Source organism: Macrobrachium rosenbergii, chromosome 39 (genome assembly GCF_040412425.1).
Source record: "Macrobrachium rosenbergii isolate ZJJX-2024 chromosome 39, ASM4041242v1, whole genome shotgun sequence".
NCBI classification, from domain to species: Eukaryota; Metazoa; Arthropoda; class Malacostraca; order Decapoda; family Palaemonidae; genus Macrobrachium; species Macrobrachium rosenbergii.
In genome coordinates this window covers 19,879,276-19,897,046 of record NC_089779.1, presented here as the reverse complement: position 1 = coordinate 19,897,046, position 17,771 = coordinate 19,879,276, and the positions used below count along the sequence as shown (strand labels likewise).

At 38.2% G+C, this 17,771-nt stretch overlaps 2 protein-coding genes across 2 annotated transcripts in view; one reads left to right on the top strand and one right to left on the bottom strand.

The window, feature by feature from the left end:
* Nucleotides 1-7,736, top strand: part of LOC136825584 (uncharacterized) — a 39,472-nt gene extending 31,736 nt beyond the window's left edge. The window contains exons 2-5 of the mRNA XM_067082168.1: nt 3,535-4,203; nt 4,596-4,691; nt 5,665-5,838; nt 7,108-7,736. Coding sequence (XP_066938269.1) covers nt 3,535-4,203; nt 4,596-4,691; nt 5,665-5,838; nt 7,108-7,641 — 1,473 coding nt within the window. The 3' untranslated portion in view covers nt 7,642-7,736. The remainder of the gene's footprint in view (nt 1-3,534; nt 4,204-4,595; nt 4,692-5,664; nt 5,839-7,107) is intronic.
* Nucleotides 7,737-8,106: 370 nt separating this feature from the next.
* LOC136825622 (putative uncharacterized protein DDB_G0271982) lies at nt 8,107-14,378 on the bottom strand. The gene is made up of 3 exons (XM_067082210.1): nt 14,172-14,378; nt 8,565-8,678; nt 8,107-8,238 (listed from the first exon to the last, which is right to left on the bottom strand). Exons 1-3 carry the CDS (start codon nt 14,376-14,378, stop codon nt 8,107-8,109), a joined length of 453 nt encoding a protein of 150 aa, XP_066938311.1.
* Nucleotides 14,379-17,771: the final 3,393 nt, after the last annotated feature.

The following is a 17,771-nucleotide window of genomic DNA, read 5'->3' as shown; positions in this document are numbered from 1 at the left end:
TTGCTGCCGGGACCTGACTCTCAGGTACGGATACCTGCTGCTGTTACTCCAGCTGGCTTGCTGCTACCCTCAACCTGACTCGTTGCTGCTACGAACCTGACTGACGCTGTCAAGCACTCCATGACAGACGTCAACTCACCAGCACGAAAAAAAATAAACAAAGGAGGCAACAACCCACCAAAGGAACAATCGGCAAACGATTGTTCCTAACAATAGGTAACCATCAAACACAATTTTTCTTTCCTTTTTCGCTCTCTATAAAACTTATATCCATCTTGAGGGTTCGAGGTTTCCAGAGTTAATGATATAATATAAGCAAAATAAAAATACGAAAACTTAAATTAAGAAGTCATTAGCGGTTAAGAAAATGTTATTTAGCACTGGTGTTTAACGGTTGAATATTTATTAGTGATCGTTTAAAGAATGAATATCAGCTTTCGAGTAGTTCAAAGAATGAATGTCGGCTTTCGAGTAGTTTAAAGAATGAATGTCGGCTTCCGATTAGTTTAAAGAACGAATATCGGCTTCCAAGTAGTTTAAAGAATGAATGTCGGCTTTCGAGTAGTTTAAAGAATGAATATCGGCTTTCGAGTAGTTCAAAGAACGAATATCGGGCTCCGAGTAGTTTAAAGAACGAATATCGGCCTCCGAGTAGTTTAAAGAATGAATATCAGCTTTCGAGTAGTTTAAAGAATGAATGTCGGCTTTCGAGTAGTTTAAAGAATGAATATTGGCTTTCGAGTAGTTTAAAGAACGAATATCGGCTTCTGAGTAGTTTAAAGAATGAATATCGGCTTTTGAGTAGTTTAAAGAATGAATATCAGCTTTCCGGTAGTTTAAAGAATGAATGTCGGCTTTCGAGTAGTTTAAAGGACGAATATCGGCTTCCAAGTAGTTTAAAGAATGAATGTCGGCTTTCGAGTAGTTTAAAGAATGAATATTGACTTTCATGTAGTTTAAAGAATGAATATCAGCTTTCGGGTAGTTTAAAGATGGAATATCAGCTTTCAAGTAGTTTAAAGAATGAATATCGGCTTTCGAGTAGTTTAAAGAAAGAATATCGACTTTCAAGTTGTTTAAAGAATGAATTTCGTCTTTCGAGTGTTTTTAAAAAAATGAATATCAGCTTTTGAGTAGTTTAAAGAATTAATATCAGCTTTCGAGTACTTTAAAGAGTGAATATCAGCTTTCGAGTAGTTTAAAGAATGAATATTGGCTTTTGAGTATTTTAAAGAATGAATATTGGCTTTCGAGTAGTTTAAAGAATGAATATCAGCTTTTGAGCAATCTGCCTTTTGATCAATTGACAGTTCTTGAAATAATTTCTTGAGCAATCGACTTCGAGCAGTTAGCTTTCGAGCAACTGATTTCGAGAAATTTACCTGGATTCCATAGGGTCAGCAGGAAGTACTTGCAGTTCTTAGAGACTAGAAAGAGGGAATAAAACCACTCACTGATGGGATGAGGAAATGGGAAGACTAGGGAAGAAGAAGAAAAAGAATAAGAGGCAAGAGAGAAGGGAAGATCATGTACAAGAATGCAGGAGGATGGATCAGGTTGCCATGAAGTATGGGAGAGAGAGAGAGAGAGAGAGAGAGAGAGAGAGAGAGAGAGAGAGAGAGAGAGAGAGAGAGAGGAGAAGGTGGAGGAGGACTTTGGGAAGAGTAAGAAGTGTCTCAACAAGAAAGTCAGCGCAGAGAGAAAGGTGAAAGAGCAAATGGAGTCATCACAAAAGAGGTAAAGGGACAAATGCTGTCTGAAGGGAATCGAGTCCTGGGCTGATGGAGTGATAATTTTGAAGCTCTGTTGATTAAGGGAGACAGAAGAAGGGCAGAGTTCAATGAGACAAGAGTGTGAGGGGTTGAGGTCATTTGTAGAATGCTTGTGGAAGTGGCTGTTGAGGATGTAAAGAGAGAAATCAAGAAGCTGAAGAGTGGATGGGATTACAAATGTGATACCATGTCAGACTGGTGAAAGACTAATTTGGTAGCTGACCTTGATGTATAAGGTATGTATGGAGAGGGGAAAGGTCCAAGAAGAATGCTACAGCACTGTGGTGTGATTCTTACAAAAAAAAAAGTCTGTGCTGGAGCAAAGTTACAGAGAGAGAGAGAGAGAGAGAGAGAGAGAGAGGGGGGGGCGGGGGGGGGGGGAACCTTCTCTTGTGTGAACAAAGATGACTGATAGGTGTCTTGATGCTCATGGAAAGGAGAAGGTGTCACATTTCGCTCCCAGAAAACAATTGCTGAAATAGTATCTGTAGGAAAGAGAGAGTAGGACAGGAAGATATCAAGAGGACAGATAAGCACTTAGTAACTCAGCTGAAGACTTGCCCTTGATTCGAATCCTGCCAGTGAAGAAAACACAGAGGAAAGGAGGGAACACGAAGGAAGCATTGATGTATAAGGGCTATTTTCTAAGAAGAGACAGATAGGGACAATATGTTTATTTAATCACTGAGATGAAGAAGAAATAATAATACAGTTAGGACTGAACACAAATATTAAATTCATCTGACCAAGAAATCCTGTCTGCTGAGTATTGCAGATAAACCCAAGACCTTTTACTTTGATTCCAAAATTGTCACCAAATACTGAAGCCCTAAATACCATCCTGTATCAGCTTCAAAGTGTTAGAACAACTGTCCATGTCCCAGGGTGAAATCGTGTCTCCTAGATCCTCCTTCTCAAAGCCTGTTACTCAATTCCATTCGTTCCTGCATCTCTCACATCACAACCCTAGCGTCACGACGTTTCTGGAAGATACTTTCCAGTTTAGCAGCTTATTCAATCATTGTTTTGTCATAGTGAGAGAGCTGGTTTTAGTCTCATCGGTATGTCAGAAATTGGGAAATGTATTATTTTTTGTCATGGAGTCAGTTAAGTCATCTTTTTGAAAACAAAATATGGGTTTTCTTTTGTAATTTTGATGAAGGGCCCCAACGGGAGCCATTTCTGTATGTCAGGTTGGATGGTGGTTCAGTAGATGTAAAACCCCCAACCAACTCCAGTTGGGACCTGACACCCTAGGTTAGGTTAGGTTAGGCTAGGTTAATGTGCCTCACTGTGTTTCACAATGGTTTCCAGTTGTGGTCATGTGTGATAGTTCGATGTAAAGCTGTTGTAATGTGATGGGTTCATGAAACTTTTTTTGTCAGAAATGGAAATCAAATTCCTCAAAATCACATGAAAAAGTACACAAACAGAATGCCCAATTGCCCAGTGGCAGATTTAGTAGAGAGAAATATGATAAGTCTGAAGGGCAAATGAATGAAGTTTTTTGAAAAAGCAAAATGTTATTCAGTGAATTGTTTCAAATAAAAAAGAATTTGGCTTTAAAATATTGTCATCGTTCTCACCTGACTGTCATCTGGTGTTGCACTTTAGATAACACTCTGCTTAGCTATGCAATTTCAAATCCTATGGGCCAGACCCTTAAGTGCTTGATGCCAGTCTTTTTTTTCTAGCAAGGAAGATAATTTTGTGGAAGGTCACACTTGCATCAGTAAGGGTAACTGGTTTTTGTCCTTTCCAGGCATCCAATGCCCTGGAGTGCGACATTTGCTGTAATGTGTTCAGTGAAGATCACTGCCCAAGAATTCTCCCTTGTTCCCACACGTTCTGTGGCCCTTGCGTTGATGAGCTCATCTCTACCCAAAGCAACGAATGTCCTGTTTGCAGGGAGGAATTTAGAGCCAATTCAGCTGAAGACCTCATGATTGTCAGAAAGCTACTTGATGCTGCAAAGCAGCTTGCATCCATGCATCAAGGATCAAAGGCTTTGTCCAGAACTCCAGTGAAACCCTTTCTAGAGACTACCAAATATTTCAGGGCGAATGTTATCGAAAAAGGCATCGCAGTTTGCGAGGAAACAGAAGTTGAAGTTAATGACAGCATTGACAGCAACAATAAGATGAGAGGAGGACTCGAAGGATTTATTCAGAAGCTGGAAGAAATAAAACTTTCCTGCAAAGACACTTGGAGCAATATTGCCCGAGATAACAAATTGCTGATGGACAAGGTGGATATTATGAAAGGAAAGGGACAACAAATGAAAGACTCAGAAGACAAAGTGGAAACAGCAACTGACTTTGCTTCTGCTGCAAGTCCCATGGACGAGGCGAACTTGGTTCTTCACGAAGTTGGTGAGACAGCCAATGAAATTAAGCAACTTCTTCGGGACAATAAAAACAACATGAAGCAGGTGAGTTTGTTCTCTCTCTCTCTCTCTCTCTCTCTCTCTCTCTCTCTCTCTCTCTCTCTCTCTCTCTCTCTCTCTCTCTCTCTCTCGCTAGATTCTAACACTGCTCATGAAAGGGATCATTGCTTTTTTATTCCCTGTATCACTCATCCTGTGGTTTGAGATATCTTCAGAATATTCCCATATTTTTAGTGAAGTCTGTTCTTATAAGTGAATTTGTAATAAAAGTTCTTTTTATTTAAGAAGCTTTTCAATTCTAGGAATTTTTCTTGTCTTGCAGATATTTATGATTGCAGCCATTTTGATAGTTCCATTAATTAGAATAATTTCTGTAATCATTTTGTCCTAATTGCAAGATATTCTTCATAATCTCTCTCCTTGGATTTGTCTTCCAGGACGCTCTAAGGATCAAAAGGAATTTTGAAGAAGCCACGAAGGATCTGGGAAGAATAATTGAGGAATTAGAAGGAGACTCTGTCGTGAACAGTACGGTAAGTTCGTGGAGTCTTTTCTTCCACAGAAAATAAAAAACAAAAACTGAAGAAAATGCCCTGCGAAACATCTATTCAATAAACTCAAGATAAATGTAACTGAATGAGATGATAAAGTCTAATTTATTTCAAACAACCCATCACTTTACAAAAGCCTGTCCTCAGAGTTAGAGCAATTTCCAGGCACTCTACATAAGAAGAAGAAGAAGAGCTCCCCTTTCCACTGGCCTGACGATGCGTCTGGACCTCTGGGTGCCCCTGGTGTGGAAACTGGCCATTCTGTGTGTGTGTGTGATGTTCCCAACACTTCTGCAATCTCCTGCAGAGATCTTGTGTTTTCTTTGCTCATTCCCACCTTTAAAATTTACTATTCCATTCCATAAAGTTATCATTCTGCTTACTGTTCCATTTCATGGTGTTGGGGAGTGATTCATCAGCTATTTTCTTCCTTTTAGACAAGTATGATTCCTGATCTGGCAGAAATCTGGACAAGTGAGGTGTTTCAGCCGAGTAAGTGATCTTCCAACGCTATCAGGTTTTGTGACCCATTCAGAGAACTGGCAGACCAATGGCTTCTCCTGTGCCCCAAGATTCATAGTCAGGACACAGACAGCTTCCCTTCATCCCATTATTTGTTGCAGAAATTCAAAGAAAGATATTTTTCACCCCTGGGTTGCTCAGTGGTCCTAATGCATGATCAGATGGGGGAAAGGGGGATTTATCTTCTTCTGTGGGGTGTCTGGAGGTCATGCTGATACATAGAAAGGTTACCTTACATCAGTGTGTTTGTATTTGAAAACATGACTTTGGTTTTTCAAAAACACGCTTTTATTACAACAAATCAAAACTTTAGAAAATGCACAACTTTTCAACTAATTAACTTAAAATCAAAGTGAAATATCTTTTCAATTAAACAATATTACTTCTGACCTGAACTGGTTATGGGATTTTCAATCAAGTAACCATTCCTCAGGTAACTGACCTCCTAAGTCGTCATGGTCGCTTGAGAGGGGATGCCCAGAGAGAGATCTTCGCTGTATTAACCTTCAAAGGGAAGGTGAAGGTGGCTCCAGTCAAGACTGAGTCCAATATCTATGTGAATTGCCTTGAAGAAGGAAGGCTCCCACCAAGATGCTTTGTCATAGAGGTAAGCTTATTCCTATGAGGATATGAGTAGGACTCCTTTCTGTCTCTCGCAGTCCTTTAGGAATATTTGTCCAAGTTAACTATTATGTGAGAAATATCTTCATTTGAAATGAACAACACGAATAGTTCTTGATATAGAATGTGAGTCCAGTTCTGACTGACCCAGGTCACATTTTATGGAGAAAAGAGAAGATGCTGCAACCTGGGGTTTTGAATGTGCATGGACGTGATGCAGAGGTTAAGGGAGGAATAACAACAGCTGATTTGTTTCAGGAGAGAAAGACAGAGAATGTTTTGGCACTGAGTGAGAGAGACAAAGGTGAAAGGGCAGTGTGTGCAAACATGGAAAGGACAGCAGCAGACCCTGGTGCAAAATTGTAGATAAAAAAATCATTCTTGAATAGATTGTGTGGAATAACTCATGTTTGCAGATGATACATTACTGATGATGAGGGATGGTGAAGAGAAACTGCAGGAACTGGTGAGAATTTGAGTGTTTGGAAGTTAAGAGTAAATAGATGTTGGGAAAATAGATGATCAGTTTAGGTATTTTGGAGTAGATATATTGGATGTTGGCAGGATGAGGAACAGGTGAGTCACAGAATAGGTGAAGGAAGGAAGGAAAGAAGGAAGGAAGACAGGAAGATTTGTGCAAAAAATAAGAAGGAAGCTTAAACTCTCTATGGAAGCCGAGGTTGGATAGTGTCAAAGTGTTGTTGAGTCAACTCTCCTTTACGGAAGTGAAGTGTTAATACTGAATGTGAAGAAAAGAGAAAGGGGGAAGCTCTAGAGCTGAATTGTCTGTGTAGCATAGATGGATCATTGTGTTTTGAGATGATTCAGTCATGCGGAGAGAATGGAGGAGGATGACAGGTTTTGTGAAAAAGTCAAGGGAAGAAGAAGAATATGGAAGAATGAGCTCAAGACAGATAAAATTGAGTAGTGCAGTGTTTGTAAAGGTTTAGTTGCACTACTGATGAGCCTTCGGTGTAGGAGGAGGATAATAAAGAACTAATAATAATATTGTGGAAGTTTCCTGCACAGGGGTTTCATCCACCATAGACTTTTTTTACTTTATTTCTTTGTCATTTGGCTTTTTAATTAACCTCTTCTTCTTATTCTTCATTTGTTCTTCTTCTTCATCTTTATGTCTATGGAAGTTGATGTTGATGCAACCAACAATAATATTATTAATAGTAAGAACAATAATTTTTAATATTATTATTTCTATTATTGTCTTAACGAATATCCTCCTCCTTTCTCTTGACAGCTTGAGTCCTTGATGCAAGGGTCTCCTTCTCCTTCTTTCTCTTCCCCTCCAAGGGCGTTCCTGGACCTGGCTTATGGATCCACCCACCTGGGGAGGGTCATCATTAAGGTCTTTGAGAACTGCATGAAGAGTCTCAACTTCCTGTACATGTGTGCAGTAGGGATGGGACCCTCTTATGCCAACTCTCAGGTCTCTGATGTGAGTAATCATCTTTTTGGAGGTGACTATATCTCCATGGGATTCTCAACAGAAAGCACACAAAATCAAGCAGTGTTGTCATCGAAGAAGGACTGGGAGAGTGAGATGGAGACGAAGACCCGTAAATTGATGCCATGGAAAGTGGGAGATGTGAGGGGACTCATCTCATATGAAGACGCTTCACAGTTTTGGATCGTCACCAGGGATGATCCCCGTTGCAAATCTGGATATTGCTTCGGGAAGGTGGAGGAGGGACTGAATGTCCTGAATGACGCCATCTTGAAGTATCCAGACCGCACGAACATCAAAGTGGCCCAGTGTGGCCTTGTGCTGTGATTTTTCCCTCCAAATGAAGCCAATATTGAGTTTGATTTTAACTTTCATGATAATTCTAAAATAATCATTCTCAAATAAAGATGTCCTGAGTGCTATACGAGTTTAATTTTACCAGCTTATTATTATTATTATTATTATTATTATTATTATTATTATTATTATTATTATTATTATTATTATTATTATTATTATTATTATTTCTTGATGAATTATTTCTCTCTCTCTCTCTCTCTCTCTCTCTCTCTCTCTCTCTCTCTCTCTCTGCCTTTCAGAACACAAACTACAGTTTTACAAGAACAACTGTTGGTGGGGCTGAACAGCCAAGAAAGCAAGAGACTGATTCTATGAAGGTGAGAAACCACGAGACACAAAAAAGTCATTTCCTTGACCTTAACCTTTTGCTACCCATTCTCGTGTGGGTAGACTGGTGGGTGGTAGGTAGGCGGGAAGTGATGATTCCTGGGCCTAGCAAAGCGAGCCAAGTACAGCAGCACCACTCAGCCATTGCTTCTTCTTCTTCTTCTTCTTCTTCTTCTTCTTCTTCTTCTTCTGCTGATTGCACCTTCCAAAAGTGGGCCTTAAGTAGTAAGTGTCTGTCTGTGTGAGCAAAAAACACTTGATAAAATACAACAATATGAAAAGCCTTTGGTCAAACGTCACCGTTTTCAGAGGTTTTCCAAAACTGACTTAAAAATTCTGCTGATAAAAGCAATCTTTAGCTTTTCATTAATGTTTTTCTACGTCATTCACTGCAAGAATAGAAGAAGAAGAAGAAGAAGAAGAAGAAGAAGAAGAAGAAGAAGAAGAAGAAGAAGAAGAACCATATCACATTAGACCCAAAGAAGGTCATTCGTGTTATTTATAAAAAAGCAAAAGCAGCAAGTTATGAAAGAAGAAAAAACCTATACCTACAAAGACCTTACTTCTTCTTCTTCTTCTTCTTCTTCTTCTTCTTCTTCTTCTTCTTCTTCTTCTTCTTCTTCTTCTTCTTCTTCTTCAAGAAAGTCTTTCAGGGCCTCCTCCTTCTCCCTCACCTTCTGAAAAAGAAGAAGAAGAATAGATCTGTCTCAAAATACTCACAAGACACATGAATCCTTCGTTCCTTCCTTCGTTCCTTCCTTCTTGCCTTCCTTCCTTCATTCTTTCCTTCCTGCCTTCCTTTCTTCCTACCTTCCTTCCTCCCTTCCTTCCTGCCTGCCTGGCTTCCTTCCTTCCATCCTTCCTTCCTTTCCAGGTTGTTATGGATGAAGGAGGGAGTGTCCCAAAACAAAATATCCTTTTGTGTCTTATCCCAGGAGATATTTCATTCTTGCCAGGTAACAGTCCTGGAGACTGCCTCTGGGTAAGGAGAGGCAGATTGATCACTTGGGACAAGCAGTTGGCATGGAGGAGGGGGAGGAGGAGGAGAAGGCTTAAATGATATTGAAGGAAAAATTCCTCAAGAGAAGAAGAAGGCAAAAATAAAGAAAGTTAACCAGACTCTTGATTATTGACCAATCAATCAACAAATCAATCACTCATTCAGGAAAGAAGGAAGGACACTTCTCAACCCACAAGACCAAGCGACAATGAGAAATTTGGCACATTCTGACACCCTTGCCTTTCCAAGAGCAACTAATACCTCGTCAAGAGGGGGGACTTGGTGCCCTGTGGGTTTCCAAGTTAGTCTTCTCTCTTTTTTTCCTGTTTTTTCTTTCTTTCTTTCTCTCTCTCTTTATTTCTTTCACAGATCAGTCATTTCATCCTCCCCTTTCATCTTCATCCTTGTGTGGTTTTATTTGTGTGACTGTCAGCACTGGGCATCTACCCCATGTCTTGAAGGTGCTAAGATTTAGACCTCCTCAGATGCCCAGAAGCAGCCATGCATTCAAGTCCTTATTCTTCTCCCTCTTCTTCTTCTTCTTCTTCTACTTCTCCTTTTTCTTCTTCCCTTCTTCTTCTTCCCTTCGAGGGCAACCACCTGACTATCCAACACCCTGCTGCCTGCAGCTAAACCTTCTCTGTCTGTATACAAACAGAACAGACAGTCTTCGCTCATCCCTTCGCGGAGACCATAATTGGCTCTGCTGTTTACATAAGCAAGTAAACTATTGTTCCTGTTATAGATTTATCTTTGCATTTTTTCCCCTTGGGTTCATATGTTCGCGATGAGAGAGAGGCAGTTTACTCAGATTTTCATCATTTTTCATTCATATTTATTTATTTGCTTATGGCACGGAAGAGTCTGCTTACTGGCTGTTGGATGATGACGTCAGAAAGGACACCCACCATCTGTGCTGAACACGATCTATCCCATAAAAGATGCTACGAGATTTGCGTTCATTTTCTATGTAGAAAGGTCAGTGTGTCACCAGTAAACTAATATTTCTGCCCAACATCTGTCAGCATTAACGAATAGGGAATAACTACTGATACTATCATATAAAGTCTAGTTATTTGATGAGTGACGTCATAGTTAAGGCCCACCTATGACGTCACTCAAGCTTCCTTTGAAAAAACTATTGTATTTATATTTATGTTTACTTTAGAATTATTGATATTGTAAATTATAATATTCTAAACATATTTTAAAACATTACTAATTTGTACCTCAGATATGGATGAAAATCATAAATCTATGGGAGGAATTCTGATAAATGAATGAGGCAACACACAAAAGCTGGATTCTCCGGGAAGATGAATCTTGGTCATATTTCCTAAATAAAATGTTACCAAACGTTTGGTTTGAATCTCAAATTAAAGTTTTTATGAAATATATTATTGTATTCTTTTATGTTATGTTTATATTGAAGTTTTTGCTTAAGAATATTTATATAAGACTATATTTTTTTTATAGAAAAATTCTATATTGGATTTATATAAACTCAAAATAGTTTCAGTTAAAATGTATATGAACATGAACAAGGGAAGCCAAGATTTTTGTGATTAGTAAACTGAAAGTTTTGGCGTTGTGGTTCACAAGATTTCTTGAATTTCATTTGGTTTACTTTCACCTCCTCTGCCATTTCCCTGATAATTTAGATTTGACTTGTGACGCATTATCCAAAATAGTTTTCCGTGAGAGAGAGAGAGAGAGAGAGAGAGAGAGAGAGAGAGAGAGAGAGAGAGAGAGAGAGAGAGTCTACCTGAGGAATTAAAGACAAACCATAGTATGGAAAAACATTGACTAAATTTATTAAATTTTTGGTGCCAGGGATTTTGAATAAAATCTATGAAATTGTTGCAGCGTTCTTTAATAGGCTATAGCCAGGCCCAAGTAATAGTGATAATAATATTCCTCCAGATATAGAACCACACTGAAATTGACACAGAGAAGTTCCTGCGAGTCTTCGAGTTCGTGAACGGTTACTCTTCCTGAGACTGAATGGGATTTCAGTAACGAGTCTTCATGAAAACACAAGAGACGTTCAACACTGAGCCATCTGTGCCCCTCTCAGTGATATTGTGGTTGAGGGTTACTGTAGGCTTTGTGCTAAAAGGCAGCTCTGACCCAACTTAGTTGTCTTGAATATGGTGATCAGGACAGGCATAGTTGCAATATGCACAAGGTACTCCTCTTTGGGGTCTCAGTCGACTGCAATATGTAGCAAACTGAAAGTACAGTATGGGGACTGTAGCAAAATGAGGTGAATTCTGTATTTTACCTGTAGTGTCAGAATTGTATCGTAGTACAGAGAAATACCACAGTAAAGGAGAATGCAAATGTGTGTGTGCTGAATGCTAATTGTAAATCTTACCTTCGCTTCTTTTGCACAAATATCAAAAACATGTAACAGCACTACAAACATTGGATAAATGGCAAACTTCATAGATTTTTATATGAGTCAAAAGTGAAATGCCTCACTGTACCTACAGTTTTTTGTTTCATTTTATACTGTTCAAGAACTGTAACTTCTGTCTGTTACAGTTCACATTTCTGTAATACTGTCCGGTTGGCACACCTTTCTAGTGCAAGGAATTAAGTGTACAAAACCATGTCTTAATTAATTGTATAGGGTAAAGGAAGAAGTGAATATTAGGCTGTTTCTTGAGTTATTTCAAATAGACAAGCTTGATGGGGGGCAGAAAATATTGCGGTATTGCCTAAACTGTCCTAAGAAAAGAGCTAAAAGCAGTTAATCTGTTTTGGTTATTGGTTGTCATATACGTGTTTTGCTTTCTACAAGATGTGTTGTCTTGTAGAGGGCTGCAACTTGTGATGATGTTTCAATACATCCATTAAATAAATCTACGTCGAAAATTTAGCAAGTACTATTAGGCTCCTAGACTTATGTGACCCCCATTGGCATTGAATGACCTTAAGGGAAATATACCCTTCTCGCCTCAGGGCATTGAACCCATAAATACTGGCTTCTGTATATTTTTGTTGAATAAAGTAGAGGCCGTTGCCTGCATTTTGAACATGAATTCAAACTGAAGGTTAGGCGAGTTTCTCGTGTGAATTCTCTCCTGGTCAATGATGTATCCCCAAAATACTTTAATCTTCTAATAAGCTGGTAGTCATATTTTGTCAATTCAGAAAAGGCTGTGTCATATTTCCTATACTCAAAAAGGCACGTCTGATAGTACATTTTTCTACATACAAAAAAGCCTGTATGTTATATTTTCTATATTGAAAAAGTCCTGTCTGTTGAATTATAGTATATATTTAAAAAGGATTGTCTATTATATTTTCTATATTAAAAAGGTCTGTCTTGCATATTATCTATATTCAAAAAGGTCTGTCTGTCATCATGTTTTCTATTTTTTAAAGGGTCTGTTTGTTTTGATATTTTCTACATAAATAAGGCTGTATTCATAAAGGCCTCTCTAATATATTCTGTATTCAATAAAAGGCCTTTTACAAGTGCAGGCTATAAACAGCAATTTTGGAATGCTTTTACTGAGGAACATTACAATGTCTTCTGTTATGCTCTATATGAAAAAGAGGCTTTTCTCTCTTTTTTTTCTCTATAAAAAGACCTTTCATAATTTTGGTCAGAAAGCCTTTTACAAATATTAAAAACAGAGAACAGTAATTATGGAATACTTTTAAAGGGAAACAGTATACAATTTTTGGGTGCTTCTGCTGAGAAACATAACTTCTTGTTGTTTGTCTAACAATTACTATATTTTTCAGGTCAGAAGCTCAAGACGTCCAAGCAAGCGGATTAGATATGGCAATGAAGCCTCAAGAACTCTCTAAACCAGGCCTGGGCAAGAATTGATGCCCTCTGTGTCCGCATCTTTCCACCGGTCTGTCCACTGATGTCTACTTTTAGGACATGTGGACCACTTACTGTCTACTTTTTTGACATTTGGACTGTGTCCTAAACCTGCCTGCCTTGTTGGTACAGAAGCTTCAAATTATAATTCGTAGATGTATAATCCAAGGAGAACTTCTTGGATGAAGCCAGGATGCTAATGTAGCCCAGGTATATAATACAAGTTTTTTTTTGGCTATTAGCGGTTTCAGGTTTTTTGGTTTCATTGTAATAATTGTGATGAAATTGTTTTTAATATCTTGTATATATACTTCATTTACAAGCATAAATTTAATTTGACGATAATACTGCTCAAATGCTATTTTCATTTCAACTGCGTAACTCTCATGCTTTTGCTTTGCCGTAATAATATACTGCATTTTGATTTGCATTATACAGTAGTACTGCGTTTGTGTTTGGATATTAAAAATACTTTGCCTTGAATTCTTTCAGTTTTTTGTTGCCGGTGAAGTGGCAGAGGAGACGAAGGCACTGGTAAAGCCTGACAATTACATATACGGCTGTCCAGCGACCTTGGTGGACAGCCTAACAACTCCAATGTCGTGTTACAAGAAGTCTAGGCAACAACTGCTTTGATTCTTCAGTGGCAGTTTACAAGTGACTGGAGGCCTCTTTTACCTAGATGTTCTCTCCAGGATTTATAGACACACACACATGTATTGTAACAGGGGTCTTGTACACAGTACAAACTGCTTAGCATTAAGAAACTTGCAAGCTTTCAAGTTACTGTATACATGAATTTATTGCAAAAATGTATATAGTTTTTATTTATTGTAAAATTCATGCAGTTACATGAACTTGTAGTTGCAACGTCTATAACAGCTTGCGGAGTGCAGACATACACTTTATTTTGCATTTTACCATTCCAGGGTTCTGGGTGTGTTGTGTACACCTTGCTTCAGGTGTAAAAACTGCTGTGTATCAGTTTTTCCAAGCATGCAGCAGTGAAAACCTGTAGAGAGAAAAAGGGATTAAAAAATTATAGAAACTATATCAAGATTTTTTACTTATGAAATTATAGAAACTATATCAAGATTTTTTATTTAAAAATTATAGAAACTATATCGAGATTTTTTTACTTACAAAATTATAGAAACTATATCAAGACTTTTTACTTGATAAGTTCAAGGTATAGGCAATACAAGGTTTTACATAATGCATTGCTCATAATGTAATTTGATTTTTATAAAAATATTGGTCCCTTACAAATTGGTTCCTTACAAATTAACTGTTTCACTGTCCTGTGCCCAAACAAATAATATTTACCTGTCTGAGCACCAGTTGAACCATTCTCACAGTGCACTGAAAATACATTCTGCTTTCATCAGGCCCCTCTATGCACAGTCTGAAGGGACCTCTCCTCTCCTCCAAATATGGCAAGTATTGGTTGAAGAAATCATTTTGGCATCCTCTTTCCACACTTCCGGGGTCCTTTCTCAATGGTGGGGCCTCACAGAGGTACTCTAAACTCATCGATCTTGCTAGTGGTGTTATGTGTTACTCTGAAATAAAAAAAAAATGCGTATCGGGTCTTTTTTTGTATTCAAAATGGTAGTGAAGTACAGATATCCCATTACTGAAAGCAATTTCTGATCTTGACTATACTATCCATCTACTGAATCAGTCTCACCCATGCTACATAAAGCAGAAGAAAATCTAAATCCTTACTCCAAGAACCATATGAAAATTGATTACCAATATTTAAGATAATTCAAAATTTCATAGCTTGTTTGGCCACTCATGTTTAGTTGATCTTAATAGTTCTTTATTTGCCGCTTTGTACATTTCTAGCAAAAAATCTAGTTATCTTGAACTCTAGCAAAATAGCTCCCTTTCCTTATATAAAATCCTGCCAAACAAGTCTGAACTACATACCAGTATTTGTATAGAACATGCAACTTCCAACAATTATTCAACAATATAAAAATAGAGTTCTTTATTCTTGAAAGTATTCTAGACACCACAACTCTAGAAATCAGCCTCTTGAACCTTTCAATCCAGATGTGAACAAGTTCCTGACAGCAATAAACAATATCCCTTTACATGATAACCTGCTGAAAAATGTTTTGATTAGTAACTGGTAATTATATTTAAATTCTGTCAGTCCTGAACCATAGAATTCTTAATTAACACTCTAGAGCTCACTTGGAGCTATGAAAAAATGGTACATTTTTGTATAATAATCACCGAATTCTTAATTAACACTCTAGAGCTCACTTCGAGCTATGGAAAAAATGTGCATTTGTATAATAATCACTAACAACCACTTAGTTCTTTTGAAAGGTTTCTTCTTACTGAATTTAAATGAAAATATTCCCTTCATACTCACTTAGCTGGTCACAGGTACTCTGTAGCATACAGTTCTGTACAATTGAAAGGAAAATCGTTTCTTGCACAACTAGTATTTGTATACACCTATTACTAGTAGTACAGCCTACTTTCAGTCTTATTGCTTGGCACTTTGCATCACCTGTCTATCATATTTGTATAGTCACCTTTCTATCATATTTTAACACATTCTAAGACTATAACTATAGACACTACAGTCAAGGAATCTAATGGTTATAGGTCAGTGACTTTTTGTTTGTACATATATAGTTTATAGGCCAATTTCACTTGATGTTTATAAATAGGTTATGGACCAATTTCACTTGATGTTTATGTATAGGTCATAGACCAATTTCGCTTGAAGCCTACACAGTTTATCTTGCCATAATGTAACTTAAATTGGGACAAACAAAATTTATCAGATTATTCTTTCCCAAAACACCCACCACTCCTGACTAATACATTCTTTCCTACTTAGCCAACTCTCAAAGGATCTACTATCTAATTCTAGCTTGGTTCAGGAAGGATTCACCATGCCCTGGATCCTTAACAATACATCCTAGGGTCCTTTCTCATAGCAAAATCTATCCTAAGCTGGATAAGGTGCTTTACCTTCAAGTCACATTTGGGTCATTCATCCTAGGCTCAGCTAACCTTACCTTGGGATATTGCATACTAATACTTAGCACAATTTTCCCTTGCCTTAAACCAGGTTGAAGATTGATAGCCCTCCAAGGCTCATCTTGCATCTTTGAAAGATTCCGGTTAAGTTGAGCTAGGTTAAGAAGATTGGGCAGTTCTGATGAATAGTGATAAGGTTGGTCCTAACTGAGGATTTTGGATGAAGATTCACTCGGCTCTGTTCCCAAAACTTGCTGTGTGTGTTCCATACAGTCACTACTACACTGTAAATCAATATTCCAGCTGAAGTACCAGGATTCAGAATCCTCAGATTGGAGAATAATCCTGAAAAAATGATTCAACTTTGAATATCTGATTTCCTAATTGATGAAAGATAACTGTTTATCAGTGACACACTTAATGTGATCAATTAGATGAAGCTACAGCTCTCAAGGTATATCAGCAGGTGCTCAAACTGTTTACTGTAGGAAGCTGGAGACATCATCCCAGAATGGTTGAAATCATTTCGATTTTTAAACTGCAACAACCTCAAAATCTAGTTGACAATATTTTCCTTTTTATTAGACGGTCCCATTTATGTTGACATTCCCAAGTCATAAAATTGTCATTATATACTAATACAAATTAATTTTTCTGAAAAAATTTTGACAGGTTTTATATATCAGATTCTCATTGACTACAGTAATATGGGGTACAGCTACAGCAGACATACATTTTGAGTAGTAGTTTGATGAGAGAGAGAGAGAGAGAGAGAGAGAGAGAGAGAGAGAGAGAGAGAGAGAGAGAGAGAGAGAGAGAGAGAGAGAGAGAGAGAGAGAGAGAGAGAGACTGACTTTACAAGCAAAATGCTGAAATCTTTCCCAGGATCAGAGTGCAGATATCTCAAATCTCTCCTCAATTGGGCGTGGCCTCTGTACGAACCATAACCGGAAGTTGCGGAATGGAGGTGCCCGTATCTTGCCCAGATCAGGGTAAAATAAGAAAGGTGGAGAATGAGCCCAAATCACCGTCAATATTATGATGATTATTCCAACTGCCAAGTAGAAGGCCTCTGATCAGTGAGAAATCTTACACTGAAGGTTATGAATAGATTCCCCTAACTATCTATAAGGTTTGGTCATTACTAGAAAAACATACTACAATAAAGTCGCAACAGACCTTAGAGACTGGTATGAGAGGCAACGGTTCAACAATGCGAATTTTGAGGACTCGAAAACGGAACTGGGTTCATGAAAATGGACAAGAAAAACTCGAGAAGTAGTTATGATAAAACGTGACCAAGAATACCTTTGAAAAATACTTAAACTTTAGCAAATCCCGATGTACGAACAGCGCCCGGAAATTCAATTTGCTAATGCCACTCATAAGCAAACAGTCCATATAATTCGTGTACTAGTACTACAATGGCCACGGCATAAACCGAGCAACCGAGAGCTCCAATCAACGAAGGTGGCAGCACCACCACCAAGAGAGGTCACCTCAGGTGAGAGTTAACAGGACCAAAGCAGAACAACGACTTACAAAGTCAAATGCTCCGGTAAAGAATCTCTTAAAATTCCAAGGGCTACTGTAAGGGCTCTTTGGAGTGTGAGAAACACTGCAAAAGAGAGCCTAGTAAACAATAAATATATCAACCCAAATCTCGACAAAAGATCTTCTTTGCTAAACAAGACTGTCAATTGTCAAGAGTTGCGTAGACCAAGCATCGGTCTATGCAAACAAAAGAGGGGGTTCCAGTAAAGGCTGCTAACGCCTCTGCCGTATCAAAAACACCAGGAAGAGTTACTCAGATTTGCAAGAGAACACAACAGTCTGGTGAAAGATGCTGTGGGTTAAACTACAGGCTTGACCAACTTGAAACCAGAGGAGGAGAGAGATCACAGAGTTTAGTATAAT

Coding starts and splice junctions, on each gene's coding strand:
- LOC136825622 (XM_067082210.1), bottom strand. CDS start 14,378: ATGAGTTTAGAGTACCTCTGTGAGGCCCCACCATTGAGAAAGGACCCC. Junction 8,679..14,171: donor TTCAACTGGTGCTCAGACAG/GTAAATATTATT, acceptor CTTCTTTTTCAG/AAGGTGAGGGAGAAGGAGGA. Junction 8,239..8,564: donor AAGAAGAAGAAGAAGAAGAA/GTAAGGTCTTTG, acceptor TTGCTCACACAG/ACAGACACTTACTACTTAAG.